This window comes from Diplotaxodon limnothrissa, linkage group LG22 (genome assembly GCF_057381915.1).
Source record: "Diplotaxodon limnothrissa isolate DT_005_m linkage group LG22, D_limnothrissa_male_GT1.1, whole genome shotgun sequence".
Taxonomy (NCBI): domain Eukaryota; kingdom Metazoa; phylum Chordata; class Actinopteri; order Cichliformes; family Cichlidae; genus Diplotaxodon; species Diplotaxodon limnothrissa.
Genome location: NC_140616.1, coordinates 26,847,446 through 26,871,206, shown reverse-complemented (window position 1 = coordinate 26,871,206; position 23,761 = coordinate 26,847,446). Strand labels below are relative to the sequence as shown.

The window sequence follows — 23,761 nt, the reverse complement described above, 5'->3', positions numbered from 1 at the left end:
AGCAGTATTTGTTCAGTTCTCTTGTAATTGCATTGGATGTTTATTCTGAAATGTAGCTCTTGGGCTTTTTGCAATTTCTCCTATGTTTGACTCTCATTGCACAGTCTGACCTTAGGATGACTTTGACATGAAGTCCACTTATAGGAAGACTGTGACATTTTGTTAACACACCTGAATGTTCTAGACCAGAAAACTACCAGAAAGAAGCTCTGGTTTTATCGGGTGGTTGCACTTGCAGATGATCAGTTAATCGAGTGGACAAGATTAGAAGCACCTGGCTGCTACTTACCATCACATTTCCTCATGAAGCACTGAGGGCATATTAAGTTTTTCAGAGGACTTAAGCCATAAGATGTCATATAAGGTTTCTAAAATACTGCAGTACTGTACTATATCAGAAATCTTTCTGATATAAGCCTCGTACACATCAAATAGCTAAATCTCCTGCTGCCAGATATTTGGCAGCTGAAGATTTAGCTATTTGATGTGAGCTTTGCAACCTGTTTTATACCAAACTGACAGCTTGAAAAGTCTGTAAATACAAAATATTTGGCAATATTTGCCACATAACATAACTTTGAAGTAATAAACATTGTAGACAAATACACATTAAAATATATATTTTGTTTATTCAATTCTAGAACTACATTTACTTGCAAAATCTTGTGGTTGTTTTTGGCAAAACATTTGAAAATATCTGTCATAAAACTAGCAGCAACATCAGTGTAGCTCCCTTTTCTTCACACCCTCCCCAGTTGAGAAACCATTGAGTTATCCTGTCAGGATTGCTCCGAAATGGATTAAGATTTGAGTTTTGGACCTGAAGTTCCCCTCCAGAAGACAGAATGCCTCAAACTAATTCGTGGGAAATTTGTTTTCATTAAATATGTCATTATTTTAGTGTGAACATCCACAGAGTATAATGAACCATCTGGAAAATAACACAGCACATAAAAGCAGTGGCAAGCCAGCTTTATAGCTGAATGGTGGGTTATTCTGCATTGTGTGTTTTTGCACAACAACAGTACTGTTTATAACTTGGTATCTGGGCTAGATGGTAAATGCCTCCCAATGTGAGCCTTGTGGGGCTCGCATTGGGTTTTGCAAAATAAATAACTCAAGTATCAAGAACGAGACTGCAAAGCTAAGTAGGTTGATTGATGCTTTTCCATGAGATTGGAGTTTTAAATGTGGGTGCTGTACTTATAGCCATTTCCTTCATAGCATTTCCTTTTTCGTTAGTATATACTATATTCTTCCAACCGTGATTCACTTTACTTTGATGGTTTCACATTTTTTGTGGTTGTGTACAGCACAGACAAACATTTTTCTCAAGGCTTATGGCACAGAGGTGTGCCAAAAATAAGACTAATGAGAGGCCAGAGGAGTGCACGTCCATGCTGAAGCCAGAAATCTTTCAGCGACTAAGCTAATGGTGAATAAGAGACTGGCAGTGGAAGCTGGAAGACCTGCAGGGATCACCTGCAGCTTTTCACCTACTTGGTTCAAATACTCATTAATTACCTCAGCAGCCTTTGGGATATATATAACATAGTGTTGCAAGGAACTGCAGATTATCATTCCTACTGATGAGCAATAATTTTACCTCTTAACATCAGTGCACCTCTGGGGTCGGGTTTAAGGGCAGAGTTTGGGTTTGTCATAGATTTTTCACATATTCAGAACATCCAAATGAAAAAGCTTCTAACAGAAAAAAGATAGAATCTAAGAAAGTTATGAGACTTTACTTTTGATAACATACTATGTAGAATGTGTCTAAAACACATTGTTTAACCATTTTACCCAATCGCATTAGATCTATTATGTGACACCACACTGCATTAGAACCCTTATATACCCTTACCTCCAAAGAACCCGAATTTTTTCTGATTTTTTAAGTGGTCTGGAGGAATAGTTCTCAGGCTGGTCCCTGAATCAGCAGTTTAAGTCATCTGTGTCTTACCACCTGCATCTGCTTTGTAGTTTTTCTTCAAAAAAATGTCAGTTACAAGAATTTAGGATTAACTGAAAATGAGTGAAAAAGCAACCAATGTCCTGAGGATTTTTTCATAACTATAACACTGAGCTATTAGTAATTTAAGTGTAAAAGAAAAAGCCACCTCGCTCAACGAAACCTTGTGATCAGCAGGTCTTCTGCACCAACAAGTTGCCGTAAGGTAGGGTTTAACTGGGAAGCAAAACTGAAGCAAAAAAGAAAAAAATGTTTAAAGCATTATTAAGCTGCATGGCTCGCTGTGGCTGTAAGGCAGTAAGTAAAGCCAGCAATGGACTGTCAGCACTTCCAGGCTTTGGAGACAGCTGCCATTAAAATGACAGAAAGGAACCTCCAGCGGGTTAGGCTTGTTAATTTTAAGAATACTTCTGTTGGTTTATGAAGCCGTTTAGGACCTAAATACACTTCTGAAGTGCATTAAGAAACATCTCCAGTGGTCTGGGACAGATCTGCCTACTGTGTCCTATCTCACTCAGCTGTTATAAACTGGGTTGAAATGTAAACTTGTGTTCTTATCTGTTATATTATTGTTAGTCCGTTAATTATAGTCAGCTACACGTTTCTCTTTCTTGTTTCTTATACACAATTTTCAGCTTTTCAGCCTTTTCTGTCTCTGCTGAACTACTTTGAATTGCTTATTGCTTTAGAGAGGATCTACAGACAAATACACTTCCCTTAAGTAGTAAAAAGCCACGCCAATGATGTCTAAATGAATTCTACCAACCTCAAACCTGGTATACAAAAACATCCTGCTGCTTTCCTCTGCCCATTGCTCACTTACAAATTGGTATGCTGTATATTTGCAGCAGAAATAATACAATTCTTTTTTAGAAGAGCTCAAAGTACTCGGTGTAGAGCAGATGTTCTTTTCCAGCTGCTGCTTTTCACACATGAGAGCTACCCAGTGTGAGCACACTCTATAACTGGTCTGGACTGAGCTGCTCCACTGCGGCAGGTGTGCAATAAAATTGTGATCAGTGACACAGAGACACTAACACAACTACACTCCTGCCTGTCAATGGAGTTTTTGGGGTCAGTCTAAAGCTGGATTTATGCCACTGTACTGCGGTAAATGTTGTATTCACAGTTTTACAATTCTGTTAAAACACACAACATGTGTCAATAAGAAGACTGCAACAGGTTTGGCTTGCTGCAACAATCTGCCTGTACACACCAGCGGTTGTAAGACCTGAATTTTTGCATTGTCCAAAGGTTCACGAAACGTTTCTCTGTCATGTTGGGAGAAGTACTGCATAAAAGGGTGTTTCTTTTGTTTTTAGTTTGTTTGTTGGAACTGTGTGAGGGAAGACGAGTATGTTCATGTTTTTAAATCACCGCCTGAATGTGTGAACAGACTTGTGGAAATTGTGTTGCTGTCAATGACTTTAACTCTGACACCTGCAGAAGCCTACCTCGCAAAAGATCTGGAGTTGGGTGTGGCCAGTTGTAGGTCCTGATCAGCTGCCAGTCAAAGTCATCTTCTTGGCCCTGTCGATATTCGCACAGCCCAGGGTCCGAGTCCTCATCAAAGGTGCAGCCAGCTACAGCAAGGGGCAGAAAAAAAGCAAACTGTTTCACAGGAAGTAAAAAGTATGAAACTCGTAGCTATCAGCAATGTGCCTTTGCAACTTGCTACCAGAAGAAAACTGGTGAAGGAATGCATTACAGTCTCCATTGTTAGTTATATCACCACAGGCCCATTGTAAATGTCTAAATGCATCAGCTCCTGTAGAAGCTCTGCAGCAGTAAACTAGATTGCAGCTAATGCTTGGCACCAGGCGGTCACAGCATGAAATGCCTATCTCATCTTTTCCCTCAAAATCTATCACCATTTGGTGCAATTAGCCCTGTGGTGTGAAAATGACACAGTAGCCACAGGTCACCCAAAGCCACAAATAATGGGCAACAGTGCCACAGCAGCGAAAGGGATTCTTCAGCTGATGGAGGACAACAAGCCCAGCTCTCAGCCTGTGAAGGTGACCTAACCCTAGCTGCCATCTAATGGTCACATTTACCATTGTGCCATTATCACACAAACCACAGGCTTTTAGAGGCACAAGCCGGGCTGTTAAACGAGGGGTCAAAAAAATGACATGTTCTAGTTTAACTGGTCAGAAAACACAGGTGCACATGAGAAAATGTAAAAATGAATACTCTGGACTTGGGAGGACCAATTTGCGATCATACATGCGTGTTAGCCATAAAGAGTCACAACTAACAATTATCTTTTTTATTTCTCTCTAGATTATTCTATCAATTCTTTATTCAGTAAACGGCATCACAATTTCCCAGAGACTCTGTGAGATTGCTTGTGGTACCCAAATAGCAGTCTAAATAGCGAGATAGTTTCAAAATGACAGAAAACTCACAACAGAGAGGCCAGAAAATGTTTGCTGCCAATGTAATGACTTAATTATCAGAATTGTTTCTGTGGGTCGACTCGTGGATGAATCACTTGCAGAAAAGCATTGGTTTCATTTCATTTCATTATGTAGCCATTGGTTGTCTCCAATATGGAAACAATGGTTGAGTAATTGCTCAGATCTTCATCATTAACTGTGGCTCCTTGGGGGTAGAGGAATGATGAAGAAACAAGAATTCTCGAGTGCAGCACAGGTATGAAGATTCACATAAACAAGAAAGCAGAATAAAACAGAGAGCGTTAGGATAAAAAAAAGATTTTAGATGTGCACGCTTCCAGTTTCCTTGTGCTACAAGTAATTGGTACTAGCAATGACCTTTGCTTTTAGCTTCAAAAAAAGAGAAAGCTAATTGGGCTAAATTTGATTTTTCATGACCTACCTTGAGCCGTTTGCTTGTGCCCAGTTGCCCAGGCAATGTCGTTATGTTTTGAAATTTTCAATTCCACGTTATTTATAATGGCATCGTAATCAATAGGGCATATAAATGGAGCAATAACAAAAAACCTAACTTGGAATAATCCACAGCTTTCCTAAGGTAACTTTGTCAACAAGGTCCTTGTTTCTGCAGCCTGAGCAGTCAAATTCAGCACAAATGGAAAAAGCAGGAATGAATCTAACCAGTGCTTCTACAGACTCAAATGAGTCTCCTCAGGTTAAAAACAAAGTGTGATCTGTGCAGCTCCACCTGCCCAGAGAGTAGTAGCATGGGACCTGCTGCCAGAGGGTAGCTTAGAAATAATGGTGTGGGATGCAGGGGAGATACTCATTTATAAGACATACGGTGCAGCACCAGCCTGTCACCAATCCTCTGAAATAGCCATTTCTCAGTCTGGCCCTGGCTTAAAGACAGGCCTAACGCTGTTCTGTCTAACTACAAACACCCTGAGCTCACTGCGGTCCCAGGACCCTCTTCACTAACAGATCGTATTAAGGCTTGGCAGCCATGCTGCTGGTGTTAAAGAGCTACTCTGACTCTGTGCCAGCTTCAGCTTAATAGCATCCCGTTTGGCTTGCTCCCTCAATACTGCTTTTGTCTTGTGCGTAGAAGCTCCATCTGTTTTCTGTAGTAATGTATATGTTTTGAAGTCAGAGGAAGTATTGGATGTTGCATTAAACTAGCAAGGCAGCTAATTTTGGACCGCTGTTTTCTCTGTTCCTGCTGACAAACAAATATCACCACCACACCACCAGTGAACTTCCCCACTGCCCCGGCCTTCTTCCCCTCTGCCTGCAGCCAAGCAAGTGTTTCCGGGTGTGTAAGCATATCAGAGCCTTAATTGCCTCCTGAGTACGGGCTGCTTGTTGTGCTGCGTCGTGCCCGGTTATCTGAGGATGAGAGGGCTGGGCAGTGGAGCGGGGTCTGCAGTTGAGGCCTGCTTTTCATTGAAAGCCCTCCAGCTCCAGGAAGAAACGTCACCATCAGGCACGTTTCACTGACTCCCCTCATTAAGGCTCATCCTTCCAAGTCTCCTTTACTTTTTAGCACACGCGTTCCCCTCAATGCCCAAATGAGCTTCTCTGGCAGCAGGAGGGAGAGCCCATGTAATTAGAAAAGCCACATGCGTTCTGTTGAATTCATAGTGATGTGTCTGTGTGTGGACCGCACACGTCAGACACACGCATTAGCTGGGTGCGTTGGCTGTTTTGATGTTTACTTAAAAAATGAATAAAATTATAATGAATCTGTCAATGTCCCACAGGCTGAAGCTGTAACATCAATGGGAATTATTTGTGTTCATCACAGCAATGGTGAATATGGCCAAAGTGAGTGCATGATTGCTGCTTTTTACAAATAATAATTTGAATATGAGAGAAAAAAAAACAGCCTTTAGAATGCTAATTGCTTATCAGAGGTGAGCGCAGCTCTTTTAGGCACAGTCCCAGAGCAACGTAGGACCTTGCAGAGCACCAATAACACCTAGAGATGTGGGCCCTGAGGTAACTTTGTGAAGAATTGCCACATCTGACAAGCTCCTCAAGGGGAGAACAATAAAAAGGAAAAATGAATAAAATATGCAAGAATAAGGCAGTTGCCTTTTTAAAAGGTAGGAGAGGTAAACACGACCTGAGCTTGTTCAAAGATACAAAACAGAGAATATGTTATCTGTCTGGGTTTCCCTTAGAAAAGGTATTCAGGGACACCCAACGTAACTATGGACTGTTATAACCCTATTAAAGCAGACATTTAAATTATCAAGTCATCCATTATCCAAAGCTGGAGGTTCATTTTGAAGTCGCTCCTTTGCTCCAGGCTTAAATAGATTGCAGTGTTTCATCAGATCCCACGTTGGCAAGCCATGAAATGTGTTTTCTTACTAGTTTTGTATGAGACTGATGCTCAGAGAAATCCTCCTAGTGTTGTATGGTGTGATTTTGCCTGAATTCCAATAAAAGTAATCCTTCTTATGTGTTTTTAAATGTGTTAATAAATATCATGTTCAGGCTTCTTTCTGTTTAGGTGGCGGTTTAGAAAAACAGTCGTGCGTTGTAGTTTTTACCAAATGTTGGCAATGGTACACTTTGTCTAGGGACTGTTTTCAGTAGTGGATTAATACTCTGCTGTTTTTGTAGCTTTATGTGACAAAAGAATACACAAGAAATCCATATGTTTTTTTTTTTCATCTTACCATGAGGTTTGCTTACAATAGCAGGAGTATAAAGTATCACCTGTTTCAAAATTTGAAAACCTATTTAATGTAATGATTTTCAAACATTGTCATTATTTTACATTGGTTGAATGCAATAACCTACAGTAAGCCATTATGTGTGTGTAAAGCAAACTAATATGCACAGAATGTCAGTAAAATAAAATATGTAATTCACCTGTGGTTTCATATGATTTAGCATTGCTTCAGAAGCAGGACATAGTAATCACAATGCCATCACGTTGAATATTCACAACAAGCAGCCAGGGAAGGTTCACCTTGTGCTGCCCAAAAACGTTCTGACCTGTGGACACCTGTCTAGCACCAGTTTAATTGGCAGCAGATCCTTTGCGTTGCAAGTGGGGCCTCCGCGGATTTGACTTGTTACAGTGTATCCTGTTAACCTGGCCTCCAAACTCCCCTGATCTAAAGGGCTTGTGCTCTTAACCTGGCAACAGAAGTGAGATAAGTTGTACCTGAGGCGTTTTGTTGAGATGATTGTCTTGAGGGAGGAGGCTGCTCAGCAACAATGAATACCATGTCCCAAATGTTAGTAGAAAAACATTGCATTGTAACAAGATGATTAGTATTCAGTTCACTGGGTTTTAATACTAGAAAAAATGTAAAAAAAAAAATAAAGATTTTATTCATCAAACAGTGAATTTTGGGGTGTGTATTTATTTATGCTAGAACCACCAAACAGGTGGTAAAATAAAATAAAATAAAATCTCTTATTATCTGCTTAGTTTTTTCTTTGTTTTTGTCATTTATTGTAGCTTCATTTCCTGATATGTTTTCCATGATTTTATTCTCATTTTTGACTGTGTTTGCTATCAGAATTTGTAATTATAGTTATTCTTTAAAGTTTATTACCTGAGCTTCAATTTTCTTGTCCTTGTGTGTCTGTTTTGCCTTTCTGTGTTAGATGCTCCCATGTTTAGTTTCCTGATTTATTTTGCTAGTCTCTTGTCTCGTGTGTGATCTGTGTAAATGTGATTCCCTTGGCTAGTCAGTGAAAAGGGGCCAGATGTGATGAATTTTCAATATTCTACTTTTAAATGATTTATTAAAGTGTGTTTCATATTTTTTTTTGTCAATTGTGAAGTCATTTTTTAAAAGTATGTGATGACGTCTTCAATCTGAGTTAAGCTCTATTTTTACACCTTTTTTACTGACACGTTATCGAAAATTCATATTTTACTTTTACATCTGTTCTTCTTTGTTTTCAACCTATATTCAATTAAATACACTACAAGGAAAATATATCTCTCATTTTGAATTTGATGCCTGCAACACGTTCCAAAAAATAAAGCTGGGACAAGGCAGCACAAGACTGAGAAAGTTGAGGAATGTTCAAAAAACACCTGTTTTCAACATTCCACTGGTGAAAATTTTGATTGGAAATAGTTTGCCATGATTGGGTATAAAAGAATCATCCCCAAATGGCCCAGTCGTTCACAAGCAAGGATGGGGCCCGAGCTCATCTGAGATGGACTGACTGAAAAGTGTGCTGTGGTCTCACGAGTCCATATTTCAAATTGTTTTTGGAAATCATGGACTTTGTGTCTTCCAGACAAAAGAGGAAAAGGACCAGATTGTTTGCAGATTGATTGCAGATTGTTATTACAGCAAAGTTTAAAAGCCAGTATCTGTGATGGTATGGGGTGTGTTAGTGCCCATGGCATTGGTAACTTGCACATCTGTGAAGGCACATACATGCTGAACGGTACATACAGGTTTTGGAGCAACATATGCTGCCATCCAAGCGACGTCTTTTTCAGGGACAGCCCCGCTTGTCCCCTCAGCAGTACAATGCAAAGCCATATTCTGCATGTGTTACAACAAAGTGGCTTCATAGTAAAAGATTGTGGGTACTAAAATGGCCTGCCAGTAGTGCAGACCTATCTCCCATTGAAAATGTGTGGCGCAATATAGAATAGAATAGAATAGAATAGAATTCAACTTTATTGTCATTGCACATGCACAGGTACAGGGCAACGAAATGCAGTTTGCATCCATCCAGAAGTGCTTTAGTGATATAGATATATTACAATATATATTAGCAATAATATAGACATGTGAGTATATTACAGAAATGGGTCTATTATGGTATGTTATAATGTACACGGTATGAAGTATGTTGTGAATATTCTATAACTATAAGTATGTACAGGCTGTAGTGAGTACAAGCTATGTACAGGCTATGAACAGGATATAAATATGAAAAACTATACAGAATATGAAATAAATAACTTTACAGAATCTGAGATATACAGCTATACAGAAATGGGAACTATGCAAGTTGTAAACAGTTGTAGGATTAAAGATTATCGAATGTACAGAATGATTATTTACACAGAGCTATACAGTAGTGCAGTTAAGATAAATGAGGGTGTAGATAGTTTCTACAGAGGCTATATAAAGTGCTAGTGGTTGTGAGTGGTGGTTCAGTCCATGTTATTATTGTGTGTTCGAGGGTACAGTTGTCCATTGTGTGTGTGTGTGTGTGTGTGTGTGTGTGTGTGTGTGTGTGTGTGTGTGTGTGTGTGTGTGTGTGTGTGGGTGGTTGTGGGTGTGTGTATGTCCAGTCCATGTGTTAACGTGGGTCAGATGTCAGGAGGCAGAGTTCAGGAGTCTGACAGCTGTGGGGAAGAAGCTGTTCCGGTACCTGGTGGTCTTAGTCCGGAGGCTCCTGTGGCGCCTCCCAGAGGGCAGGAGGGTGATGGGTGACTGGGGTCTTTGATGATTTTCCCAGCCCTTTTCAGACACCGCTTCCTGTAGATGTCTTTTATGGCAGGAAGTGGTGCTCCGGCGGTGCGCTGGGCAGTTTTCACGACCCTCTGCAACGCCTTCCGGTCCGAGGCAGAGCAGTTCCCATACCAGACTGTTATACAGTTGGTCAGGATGCTCTCGATGGTGCAGCGATAGAAGTTCACCAGGATGTCTGAGGACAGGTGGTTCTTCCTCAGAGTCCTCAAGAAGAAGAGGCGCTGGTGAGCCTTCTTGACCAGCTTGGAGCAGTTGGTCGTCCAGGTGAGATCCTCGGAGATGTGGACTCCCAGGAACTTGAAGCTGCTCACACGCTCCACAGCCGTCCCCTTAATGTGGATGGGTGGATGTGGGTCAGCATTCCTCCTGTAGTCCACGATGAGCTCCTTGGTCTTCTCGGTGTTAAGCAGCAGGTTGTTTGTGTCGCACCACTCAGCCAGACAATCCACCTCCTCCCTGTAGGCGGCCTCATCGTTGTCACTGATGAGGCCAATCACCGTGGTGTCATCTGCAAACTTAATGATGGTGTTGGAATCATCAGCAGGTCTGCAGTCGTGGGTGAAGAGGGAGTAGAGGAAAGGGCTCATCACACAGCCTTGTGGTACACCGGTGTTCATCGTGATTGTAGATGAGCAGTGGTTATCCAGCCGGACATGTTGGGGGCGGTTGGTCAGGAAGTCCAGTAACCATTTGCAGATGAGGGAACTGATGCCCATGTCTGTCAGTTTCCTGATGAGTTGTGAGGGGTGGATTGTATTGAACGCTGAACTGAAGTCTATAAACAGCATTCTGGCGTAGGTGTTGTTGTTGTCCAGGTGTGAGAGGACAGAGTGCAGTGCGATGGAGACTGCATCCTCTGTGCTCCTGTTCTGGCGGTATGCGAATTGGTGGGGGTCCAGGGTGGGGGGGAGACAGGATTTGAAGTGTGCTAGGACCAGCTGCTCTAAGCACTTAGTGATGATGGGGGTGAGTGCTACTGGGCGGTAATCATTGAGGCAAGATGGGTTGGAGTTTTTGGGTATCGGGACGATGGAGGTGGATTTGAAGCAGGCCGGTACCGCAGCGTGGGACAAGGACAGATTGAATATGTCTGTGAGCACTCCTGCAAGCTCCCCAGAACACGCTCTGAGAACACGCCCGGGGATGCCATCAGGGCCTGCAGCCTTGTGGACATTGATCCTGCTCAGCACCGCTCCTACATCGGTGGGGGAGAGAGTCAGAGGTTGGTGGTCTGGCGTCATGTCTGCTTTGGTTGTGGTTGTGGGGTTCCCTCGCTCAAAACGAGCATAAAAGTTGTTGAGCTCATTGAGGAAGGAGACATCAGAGGTGCAAAATATGACAATGGAGGCCCCGGACTGTTGAGCAACTGAAGTTGTAGATCAAGCAAGAATGGGAAAGAATTCCACCTACACAGCTTCAACAATTAGTGTCCTGAGTTTCCAAACACTTATTGAGTGTTGTTAAAAGGAAAGGAGATATAGCACAGTGGTAAATATGCCCCCGTCCCAGCTTTTTTGGAACATGCTACAGGCATCAAATTCAAAATGAGTGAAAGTTTGCAAAACAACAATAACATTTATCAGTTTGAACATTAGATATCTTGTCTTTGTAGTGTATTTAATTGAATATAGATTGAAACTGATTTTTATTTATGTTTTACATGCCGTCCTAAATTTATTGGAATTGAGGTTGTACAATCAAGGTAATAAGCTGCATTAACTGTATGGATGTTGGGACTATGACCAGTAAAGGCAGAGAGCTGGCTTATTTGATGGTGAGGAAGAAACTTGTAACTTGAAGGAAGAATATGTAAATTGTGTTGTGGAGGTGAGGAGTGTCAACATCATAACTTTGAAGGTGGAAATTGAAGGGGGGATGTCCAAAGTTTTCAGTCATACCACAGGTTGGCAGTCAGAAGAAAGAGTGAGTTCTGGAGTAAGCTGAAGTAGGGGAACCTCTGGGTGTCCCCAGGGGGAATGTGATTGGTGATTCGAGCAGACTTTAATTGGCATGTAGGTGAAGGGAACACAGGTGACAAGAAGGCATGGTTTTAAGGAGGTTTTAAGGAGAGAAATACATACGGACAGATGGTAGTGAAATTTGCAAAAAACAGTTGATATAATGAACACATACTTTAAGAAGAGAGAAGAACATATAGTGACATATAATAGTGGCGAAACCTTAACTCGTCTTAGATAGGAGACTGCAAAGTGATGTCAGTGCAGAATGAAGATAGCCAGCATCTTGGAGGCAAAGAAGTGACAAAGGGAAAGGCTTATGGTAAACGAAAGAAGGAAATTCACACTTTTTTCTATCCTGAAAATAGACTTCTAGACACTGGGTGCTGTGTTTTTTGGTATTATCATCATGTTGATTAAACAGCTGACAAAGATGGTTGTATGTCTGTCATACTGCATACTTTAAGGTTTTTTGTCACTTTTGCACTGGACACTAATGGAAAAATAGGTCTTGTTTTGATTTGCTAGGTAGAGAGCTGGACAAGATGTGTAGCAAGTTTGGGTGGAAAGGCAGTCACCTCAGATGACAAATCTGTGGAGGTATAGAGACGTGCAGGAGAGCGAGCAGTGAAGTTTCTGACCAGACTGTTTAACACAGTCTTGGAGAGGAATGGAGTAGAAGTGTATTGGCACCAGTTTTAAAGAGAAAGGGCGATGTGCAGAGCTGTAGCAACTGCACGGGGATAAAGCTGATGAGCCATAACATGAAGATATGCGAAAGGGTTGTTGAAGCTAGGCTGAGAAAAGAGATGACGATCAGTGAGCAGCAGTGTGGCTTCATGCCAAGGGAGTACTACAGATTGATTTGAGAGGGTTGGGGAAGTATAGAGAAGGTCAGAAGAAGGTTCACTGTGTCTTTGTGGCTCTAGAGAAGGTACGTGAATGGGTGCCATGACTTTCTCGTGCCGTATGTGAGGCTGGGGCAGGACATGTATTCAGTTCAATTCAATTTTATTTATACGGCGCCAAATCACAACATGGCTCAAGATTTGGGAGTTCGCCTTGTAATCGGAAGGTTGTGTCCTTGGGCAAGACACTTCACCCATTGCCTACTGGTGGTAGTCAGAGGGCCCGGTGATGCCAGTGTCGGCAGCCTCGCCTCTGTCAGTGCGCCCCAGGGTGGCTGTGGCTACAACGTAGCTTGCCATCACCAGTGTGTGAATGGGTGGATGACTGGATGTGTAAAGCGCTTTGGGGTCCTTAGGGACTAGTAAAGCGCTATACAAATACAGGCCATTTACCATTTACCATACAGAGAAAAACACAATAATCATATGACTCCCTATGAGCAAGAACTTTGGCGACAGTGGGAAGGAAAAACTCCCTTTTAACAGGAAGAAACCTCCGGCAGAACCAGGCTCAGGGAGGGGCGGGGCCATCTGCCGTGACCGGTTGGGGTGAGAGAAGGAAGACAGGACAAAAGAAATGCTGTGGAAGAGAGCCAGAGATTAATAACAAGTATGATTCAATGCAGAGAGGTCTATTAACACATAGTGAGTGAGAAAGGTGACTGAAGAAGAAACACTCAATGCATCATGGGAATCCCCCAGCAGCAAGACACAGGTTGGAATGAGGACAGTGAGACAGTGGGGAGTTGTATGGTAGGAGTGACAGATATTTTTTCCTTTACATGAAATAACATGAAATAATCTAAATGATTTGAAAACTGATGCACCCATAAAACTTGATCTAAAATTTTGGTTTGTCAAATCTAGCTCTTAATTAGAAAACATTGGGGTAAAATTATCAGCATGACTGATAACTGAATGACTTTGTCATTCTGGCCATTGTTGCAGATAAGGGGGTCAAAATCACACCCTCTTTTCCTGTTTTATTTGCATCTTTTCTTTCAGTACTTGAAGGTTCTGCCAGCATCTCTATGGAGGTGAATGAGAAACTTTTTAATCAGAGCAATAAGGTAGCAAATAGGACACTCTTTTGGGGCAATGGCTACCCTAAAAGACGAATAATGTGTTTTGGATTTACTATGCTTTTAGCATCCACAGAAAGTGTTAACTGAATTAGCAGGCATGTGTAGGGTTAATGTCAGGAAGTAACAGGAGGCGCATAACTCTGAGTTGAGCTCTGAGTTGCAGTGAGACAGCTAGGAGAGGCAGTGTAGCGAGATTAATGGAGGAAGGTGCAAACCAGAGTGGCTGTGAAGGACCCCGGGTATGACTGTCCAACTTAGCACACTTCTACAGTGAACACACGACCCTGACTAATAGCCCACACAGCAGGCCCATCATAAATACGTTGTGATGGAGCGGGAGGAAAACACAAGCCTCTTACACAGTATTTATCCTGGAAATAAATTAGAGGGGCGAGACAGAAAACGTGAGCTGGGTGAAGAGCCCTCAAACTGAAAGAGGAGAGGGAAAGAGCAAAGCCAAAGAGGGGTGAGGATAATGAGAACAAATCAGATGTGGTGCACAGCATGTAGAACAAGAGGATTCATGGAAAACAAGACGTTTCTTCATCTCAGATGCCGTACGGTATAAAACGCCAAGAGGTAATCAAAGAAATCTGAAATGTGGAAGGTTTTCGATTGATCACACTGTTCCAAGCTGTGCAGTTCTCAGACTTAAATCATCTATATACAGATTTAACAAGGACATTCATTTGCAATTACTCTTACATGGATAACAGTGATTACACAGCACAGGGCAGAGTGGCGACTTTTTCTCACCAACATAAATCCCAGCTAGTATGGATGGCTGCCAAACTGTGAGATTGCCCTTCACTGCTCGTTTGAAGAACATGAACTTTAAATAGAACTGAAACCCCCATTAAAACAACACTGTTGCCTCCGTCTTTCCAGATTAACTGAATTGCTGCTCTTTTTTCAGTTTCAAGGAACTGAAACTGAAAAAAAGGATCCGCTATTGTTGTCATCTGGACTAGTTCAGCCTGACCAAAACAATCATTCTGATCATTCAAAACTATCAGATCAAGCTATGCCACTGCTCTGCCACTTCCATTTAAGCATTTGTAGGCAATGTATCAGACCTGACAAGTTTAGTGGGGGGACAGGGGCAATACAGCTCATCAATACTCATCCAGCAGGAGACTCTTACAAGCACTGCAACTGCATTCTCACAGGCCTCAACGAGGAAGATTGGAGGCAGTGCAAGAGAGGGCCAAAGAAAACGAAAGCACACAGTATGACAGACACACAATCATCTTTGTCAGCTGTTTGATCGACATAGGTTTCTGACAACAATGCCAAAGAACATGGCACCCAATATGTGTAAATCTGTTATACCTTTTCATAGAACTTTGTTTCTGTGTCGTCTTATTAAATGTTAAATATCATGAATTGTTCACTTGGAGCTGCTTTTTTTTCTCAGCTTTTCTGTAACGTGATGTCTTTTTACACACTAGCAATGCCAGATTTTTATTAATGCTACCTGCATGCTGTAACGTCCATTCTTGTGCATGAGCCAAAGAAAACTAAACATTTGATAATAAAGCTGGTAATTAGAAACACTGCATGATACCTTTAACTAGAATATTTCACATATACACATGGTATTCTCCAATAAACTGGTGTTACTGTAGTAAAGGGGAAATGAAGTGTGTGAGAGACACAATCCAGAAAGAAAGCATTGTTTTAGAATCGAACTGTGTTGGCTGTTTTACACAGTCAGCCCATGACATTCAATATTACCTGGGAAAAGAACAACCTTTGTGCCAGTTTTAAAACACTAAAAAGCTAGGGGGAATAAAACACATTAACAATAAAGATATTTTTTGTGCTATTTCTTCTTTTTTCCTCTTTGTTTTGTTGCCTTTGAGTGTTTTTGTACCTCTGTGTCAGCCCTTTCCATCCTACTTTTTGTAAATATGATTTATCAGACAATGCTTGGAAGGGATATAATTACATTTGGCACAATTGTCCTCTTGCGCTCAAGGATGGTCAAAGATTAAGGTCACTGCGACCTGTTTTTGGCCAGAATTTGAGAGTGAATAATTTAATTATGACAAATGGCTCAGAGAACAAAATGGTTTCATTTTATGTCCAGAACGGTAATGATCAAATCTGTATTTGTAAATTCAACAGTTTCTGGGATTTTTGTACACTCAGTACACTTTACCAGGAAGATTTACCAGCTTAAATAAATAAAAATCTAGCAAGGGCAGCATATAAATTCACTTTAACCAAGGTTTTTTATACTTAAATGACGACAATAGTTTCAGTGCATAACAGCCTGAGCACACACCCACCCACATGCACATTCAACCTTTTTGAAAACAGAATTAAATTAACAAGTGATCCCACTTAAAAAAAATTCTTATGTCTCAATCCAGGGGTCGTGAATACGCAGCTCTTTGGCGTATCTCTTGTGACTTCCTTTGAGTTCGACAAATAAATTATAAGAATATCAATACGGACGGGATTTTTTAGAAATGATTTTTTCCTGCAGTTGTAAAAATGTGTAACCTAAATGGTCAACTAAATTGTGTATTATAGCCGTAAACATGGGCTAAATAGCTGTCCAGCTATGGGTTTCAAATCCAAGAAAAAAAAAGATGGCAGTGGAAAACAATGCTGCTGATGAAAAGTTGCACGTTACAGTCCTGGTATTAAGATAATCTTTAATTCCATGACAATGAGTCATTTACAGCTTTGCGAGTTCATTGCTGTGTGATGTGTTGAATGTTGAACGCATTCAGGGCCCCAAGTGTTAAGATTCAGATGAGTTAGCATTTTGTTTTTAAGATTTTATTTTATGTTTCTAAATTGTTGATTGAAAAATTTACACTTTACTTTTTTGGCAATTTGTAGCTGCAACAAAATTCAGCTACAACATTTAGTTAATACTGTATGACCACTGGCATAAAGTCCTTCTACATACATATTATAATTTTTGTGGTTAGACCCGTCAGTCTCCATATAATTGGACAAGTCCAAAATTCTAAAAACACCATACATTTTTCAAAGACATCTGTTCCTCCTACTGAAAAGAAAAATAATGGATCAGTCTTGCAAGCCCACTGATGTAGCACATTTGTCCTCAGGAAACTAATACGGAGGACAAATGAGAAAGAACTGAGTTTGATTAGAGAATATGGAGTGAAAAAAATGTAACCACATAGCTACTTTTCCACATTTCCTGACTGTGGTACCTACGTATAAGAAATATGGAACAGAGATTATATGGCTAAACATTAACTTATTATGATGGATGCAGCTTTCAGGCCACAAAAGTCAAGCCAATGCATTAGTGTATTAAAGCACCTACAGCCAGCAGTGCCTATTCTGGTTGCAACAAGTGAGATTTTCTATAACAAAACAAACCCTCTGGCTCCACTGATTTATGATCTCAGCAAACACTTTCCTGATGTGTTTAATGTCTCAATCACTTGTTGTAAGTGTTACTGAATACAACATTTTATTCATTTTGCAATCAAGGTCCCTGTTAAAGTCAAAAAGGATAATAAAGCACTCATTACTTGGTATCTATGTTTGTTTCTCAGACAGATTGAGCTTAAGCTCATCACTCCTTTTTCAAAACCTTAAGAAAGCAGTGACATCGTGGGTGATGATCTGGACCATGGCATCACTGACCTCCTGGACAGTCTGAGCTGCAACCTGGCAGCATCACAGAGACCAAAACAGCATGGGGGCTCCTATAAATGTCTGTGTGTCCCTCCATGAATACCACCACTGACCTACAGCCAAACCGGTCAACATTCTCAACAACTTCTCCAGACACTTTCACGTCTGTCGCATGTGTTCAGGGTGAACATACTCACATATGTGAAAAGCACAGGGCACCAGTGGTGGACCAGCTAATTCTGTAGCAAATATGTTGCCCTGGTGCCTGGCACTGAGCACAGGGCCCATTAGAGGCCCATTAGAGTCACACTAGTGCCTGCTGGAGGTACATTTGTAGGGCTCTGGCAGTGCTCAGCATGTTCCTCCTTGCACAAAGGAGCAGATACCGGTCCTGCTTCTGGCAATGGCAAATATTGATGAGCCATCCTGCGGGAGTAGAACTATTTGTGCAGTCTCTGTAGGCTGTAGTGACACTGTCCCTGACCAAATGCAGAGTTAAAAAAAACTGTCAAAAAAGTATTCCCTTAATTCGTAGAGAAAGGAGCTTGCAAAGAAAAGCGTCTGGACTTCTTTAAGTTGCTTGAAGACGTTTCACCTCTCATCCGAGAAGCTTCTTCAGTTCTAAGGTCAAATGGTGGAGAGTCCCAGATATCCTCTAATCGCCTGAGCCATCATCAGGGGGTCCTTTTGTCCCTCTGTGGTGGGTCTCTCCCACTAGGTTCATATCTGGGACTCTCCACCATTTGACCCTTAGAACTGAAGAAGCTTCTCGGATGAGAGGTGAAACGTCTTCAAGCAACTTAAAGAAGTCCAGACGCTTTTCTTTGCAAGCTCCTTTGACTACGATGACCTGGATGACTGAGAAACTTCACAGACACTTAATTCGTAGAGTGTACAGGGCCCATTATCATCACTATAACGATGACGAAGTTGATGATGACTGACTTATCACTGCCATTTATGGTTTTCAAGTAATCTAATAAAGAATTAAAAGGCAAATCACACAAATACAACACAGTGAAATCATTTTTCTTTGCCTTTCCACCCCCTAACAGATCTAAAGACTTGTGTAGCTGTATTGACATGCAAATAAGTCACTAAGGGTGTGTCAATGTATATTAACTAAAAGCATACATGTGGCAGAATCAAGTGGGTGACTTCTTTAGAGCACAAAGCTGTATAAAGCTGCATATGAGAGAAGAGATCAATCAAAGTATACTTGAGGAAGCTACAGGTGCATTTATCATCATTTATCATGATGGAGGCATCGACTAGTGGCATCCAATCACGTTATGACTGATGAGCTAAACCGCTGCGCTCTTGTGACCTTTACAAGACAGTAAATGTAGAGCAAATTATCTGGTAATGGTGATATGGCTGCCCAGCCTGAGACAAACCAGGCCAGAAGTCTCCATTAAATGAGGACCACCCATGTCTCTTCGATGCCGCGTCCACATTTCTTAAGCACTTCATCATCCATATTTTGCTAAAGTTCTTCTTCCAACCTAACATATTATGACTCACAGCACTGGACTGAAGTCACGATGAGCAAAGCAATGAATGGCAAAAATCTAATTTCCCTCTAACTGAGTGCTGCACTTTTCCTGCTTGGGTTGGGAGCGGATGGCAAGATTGGCACTGCAGGGCATATGCTGTTGTGTGAAATTGTTTCATTGCTGGTCCATGATGGGTCCGGTCACTAACTGCAACACAGAGAAGCCAAGGCTTTCTTAGATCATCTAATATCTTTGAGAAGGTAATGGCTATTTTTTTGAACCCCATAGCACAAAGTAAGAATAGTCTGCCTGCAAGGACTGAAGGAGCTGTTGATACACACAGCTCAGTGATTTGCACAAAAGAACTGCAGCTCCTGTTAAAGGTTGATAAAGGACATTGATTACCTAATGTGCTTTAAATTTGGCTAAATTCCTGGGCAGAAAAAGAAGAATAATGTTTCCACCGTTTTGTTCCTGAAGAATCACTCTAACCTGAACTGACACTGCAGCACAGACGAAACGGCCCGTGCACTGCGAGATTAAAGGAATGGCCCCATGATGCACCAACAACCGACTAGAAAAACAGATAGATAGAGAGGGAGAAACGGTTGTGGCTGGGAGATATACAACATCCTTTGTCAGCATGGAGAAGCTGTATAAATTTTCTGCCAACAGTTTATTTAGGTAGGAGAAGAGAGTGACAAAGCACAGACTGTGGACAAAGCAGATACTTTTCATTAGGCCAGGCACTCCTTTCATTTCTTATTTAATCCGTCCTTCTCCTCCACACTCTCCACAGAGACATCAGTTACAGAACTCCATCTCCTGCAATCTGAAGCTGCGCCCTAAAACCTATCGGAACTGCTTAGTCTGTTAATGCCATTGTTAGAGATGACATGAGGAGAGGGTTGCATGAATAGAGGTTGATGAATAAAAACAGACCTTGTCCGATGAGGCTCAAATCGCGCTAATTAAGAAGACGGAGGGCTTATACTTCAGCACCTGCATTACAGCGCTGGCTCGTTTAAACTGATGGAGAAAGGGAGGAAAATGACACATACTCTCATCTACTGTTACATATGAAAATTTAATCTGGAGCGCTGGAGGAGACACTGTTTCCCCTTCGAGTGTAAAGCTGCACCAAGAATATTCATTTAAAGAGCGACCTAAATGCATTCGTTGAATGCTTTACATATCTGTGTATTAGTGATGTGTTCCTGCTTTGTGCTTGGATTCTTCCACGCCAATTAGAAGGTGCATTTTAATCAATGGTAAGAATGTAACACTGTTCAGAGAAGGCGTGGCTCCACTTGAGAATCAAACCCATCTAATCTTTAAGACTTCAACTGCAGTGGCTGCAAACATAGCCTGCATCTATCCGCTGAATGCTGTTTGCACTTATGTCATCACATGCATAGATTTATTTACACAAGATGGTGCACGATGTTACAACAGCCAACCGCCCGACGGCTCCGATGTTGATTTCCATACAATCAAATGATAAAAATAAACACTCGCACCGGTTTTGAGGAGGGTGAACTCAGTCATGTGAAACGACAAATGAACAAAGATTTCTACTGCACCAGCACTGATTTGGAAGATTATTTTTTGGCAGGTTGCTTTTTTTAATACTGGCTGCAGAATATTTTATGCGCCCAGGCCTGCTAATCACAGCGGGTGGTTGGCCACAATAGCAGGATTTATTTATTTTTTACTATTTATTTATTTATTAAACACTGTACCCAAAAAAGAAAAATAAAGTAGAAAAGGAAATGTGCCCAGAATACCAAGCGAAGAAATGCAGGGATTTAGATGACAACTCCCCCCTCCTCCTCCTCTCTCTTCAGAGATCCACAGGCCCCAATGCCACTGCTGCAGATCGTCCCGTGGGCTCTACAAGCAGCTGCAGGGCCCTGACCCCAATTACTAAGACAGGGCCCGCACTGCACAGGCTCTCTGCCATCTCTGTCCCAATAGGCACATGGCTAGACAATACACCTGAGCACACCTCTTTCCATTTATACAAACAGTATGCTCCCACAAGTAATTTCGCATATCAGGTCCAAAGAGTGTTGACGCTCCTTAAAAATTGAAGACCTTACAAAAAAAACTTCTGCACCAGCATTTTCACAGATTACTTTTACAGTTCATTAAGGTGATCAGTGGAGGAGGAAATATTAAGAATTCAAACCCTTTTCTTAAGTATAAGCAATATTTACTGTGCGGCCCACACTAGTAAAACTGTTAGCAAAAAGTCAGAGTCAACAATGAATATTATGACATTATTGTGTGTAAGTACTTTGTGACAAAAAAAGCAGATTTTTTTATTCAATGTGACACAAGAGTTCATAAATTCACAGAGCTCATAAATTCAGCTGGGAAGGATTTAAAGAGGTAAAGTCAGAAATGTGTTTTTAAATGGACTTCGATAACACCTCTTTTTGCAACCACTGCTATTGCCTGATGGCCTTCAATTAGAAATCAGATTTAAGGCACTTCTGCATTGGTTCAATTTTTCTGACCTGTAAGCTATGTCAGTTTTTTTGTCCTGTTTATAATTTCCATGGACATTCAGAGGGTGTGACAGGATATGCTCCCTCCCAATCCTCAATTCTCCGCCACCCTTGTAGCGTCAAAAGAGCACAGCACCACTTGACATTAATCAAAGAAGCCCACTAATCACTGACATGTATAAAAATGGCTGTAATTTTTAAACAGTTCCTGCAAAATTGCCTTAAAGCTCTTTGAAATAAAGCTGAAAGCATGTACTTGAATCTCAAATTGATTGCTTGATTTACAATCCACTGTGGTGGTGTACAGAGGAAATGTAGCACAATGTAGCCACAATGTAGCTAAATGGGGTAGCTAGCAGATCATCTGTTTTCGCAACTGTGGTAAAGTTAGCTAATATTAGCCAAAGGAATTATTTAGAACACTACACCCAACTACACAAGTGAAGGCTTTCTGGACAAATCTCAACATGCCCAAAGTTATAACAACTACAACACCAGCAAGGCATTTGATTTTTGGAGAGAACTGGAAGGAGATTTGGTTTGTCATGATGAAACTCAACACCAAGTTGCCTTTTTATTGCCAGGGTTACATTATGCTAGCTTAAATGCTAACTCGAACAAGCTACAAGCTAGATGGAAATGCACCCATTACTAATACATTTGTGTGATGCATTGTGTTTTTTACTGGCCAATCAAATTCATATTTCTGACAAGTTAATGTGTATTGTATTGGAAATAATTTCAAACAATTACCAGCCCTATCCCTTTTGTACAATGTGTATGTGTTACTAATGCCAGAAGGAATCATGAATAGGAGGATTTGAGTAGGGCACTTCCAGGACTCTGTTGAATCTAGGCCAAATAATTCAGCCTTGATTACAGATCAAAAAACACCTGGCACCATTGTCAGGTTAAAATGATCACAAATATGCGGAAATGCTGCTGTGCTAAAAAAAAAACAACAACTGTTAAATCGTTAAGGAAAATATACAAGCCCCCCAAAAAAGCTGTTGTAACAATAGCACATGATAAAAAAAAATCCACAGATACACTCATTTGCACACACAAACAATATGCTAAACTGACATAATAGCAACCACAGCGATGAGAGCCTCTTTATGAAAGAGATCAGTGCTCCTCAGAGATAGTCGCACTGTCTTTTGCTTCGACTTAATTACAGCTCACACCTCCCCTCTCACTATGCAGAGGAGAGAAAAGAGGGCTTTGATTCTGATGCCCTGTGGAACACTTGATCCTTTCCTTCCGGTAGCATCATTTAGTCACTTTTCTAAGCAGTTTTGTCTTTGCGCTCACGTTCTACTTTTTTTTTTTTTTCACGCTTTACCAAGGATGTATCAAGCATCTTTCTTGTAGTGGCAAAAGGTTATGCCATTCAGCTGCAGATGTAAGAACTCTAAGACATGGGAACAGAAAATGTTATGGAATAACAAGAAGCTTTACATGACATTATAAGGAGCGCTTCCTTTAGCACATACACATTTAAATGAGCACTTGTAATAAGAGGCTTAGCCATGAGAATGCTGTCCTTTATTATGATAGGAAAATCCTACCCAAACGTCCAAAATGTACAAATAGCTGCTCTTGAGTTTTTAGAAGTATTTTATCAGCTCTGTCAGCTAGTTGCATCCACCAAAAGCAAAAAGTGCCTGCAGTTTGTCAGAGTAACTTTGAATTCTGTGCATAAGGTAGAAGTAGAAACTTTTCTTTCTCATGAAAAAGCATCTAAATGCTGCACATTATTCAACAAGAGCCTGTTACTCAGCCACAGACTGCATATGGACATACTCACCATGATATCAATCACTGGCTAGAAAATGTAATCTTTGAAGTCTTGTGCTGAGCATTTTTGCCACTGACAAACCTAACCGTGAAGCAGGGATGCAGAATACTCACAGGGTAGCAACTTGTCCCAGCCTGTATATCTAAACTATATATGAATTAAATATCATTAAACACTAGTTTCATGCCTTTTGCTCTGAAAACCTTTCACTTGGAGTATTTTAACATAGACAACTGTGTTGACAAGTAACTATGGAATCATTACAAAATCACCAGCAGCACAAGTCAATTAAATGCCTCACACAGCAATATTTTTCATATACTCACCATAAGCTTTAGGTCAAATCAGACTAAAAGGCCGTCAAACTGGCTGAGCAACGGTGTTATTTATTGCATTTCTTTTCAGTCGCAAGCAGAGCTTCTTCTTCTTTCACAAGTTGTTTTATTTGGGTTTGACACTGGAGGAAAAATACAGATTTCACCGAGGTGAAAATGTTCTCTTCAACACAAGGAGGTGGGT

At 41.1% G+C, this 23,761-nt stretch overlaps 1 protein-coding gene across 1 annotated transcript in view; it reads right to left on the bottom strand.

Annotated features, from left to right (window-relative positions):
- The window catches only part of LOC146610073 (receptor-type tyrosine-protein phosphatase U-like), a 259,644-nt gene that overhangs the window by 175,747 nt on the left and 60,136 nt on the right, over positions 1-23,761 (bottom strand). The window contains exon 2 of the mRNA XM_085346904.1: positions 3,427-3,555. Within this exon, the coding sequence (XP_085203030.1) occupies positions 3,427-3,555 (129 nt within the window). The remainder of the gene's footprint in view (positions 1-3,426; positions 3,556-23,761) is intronic.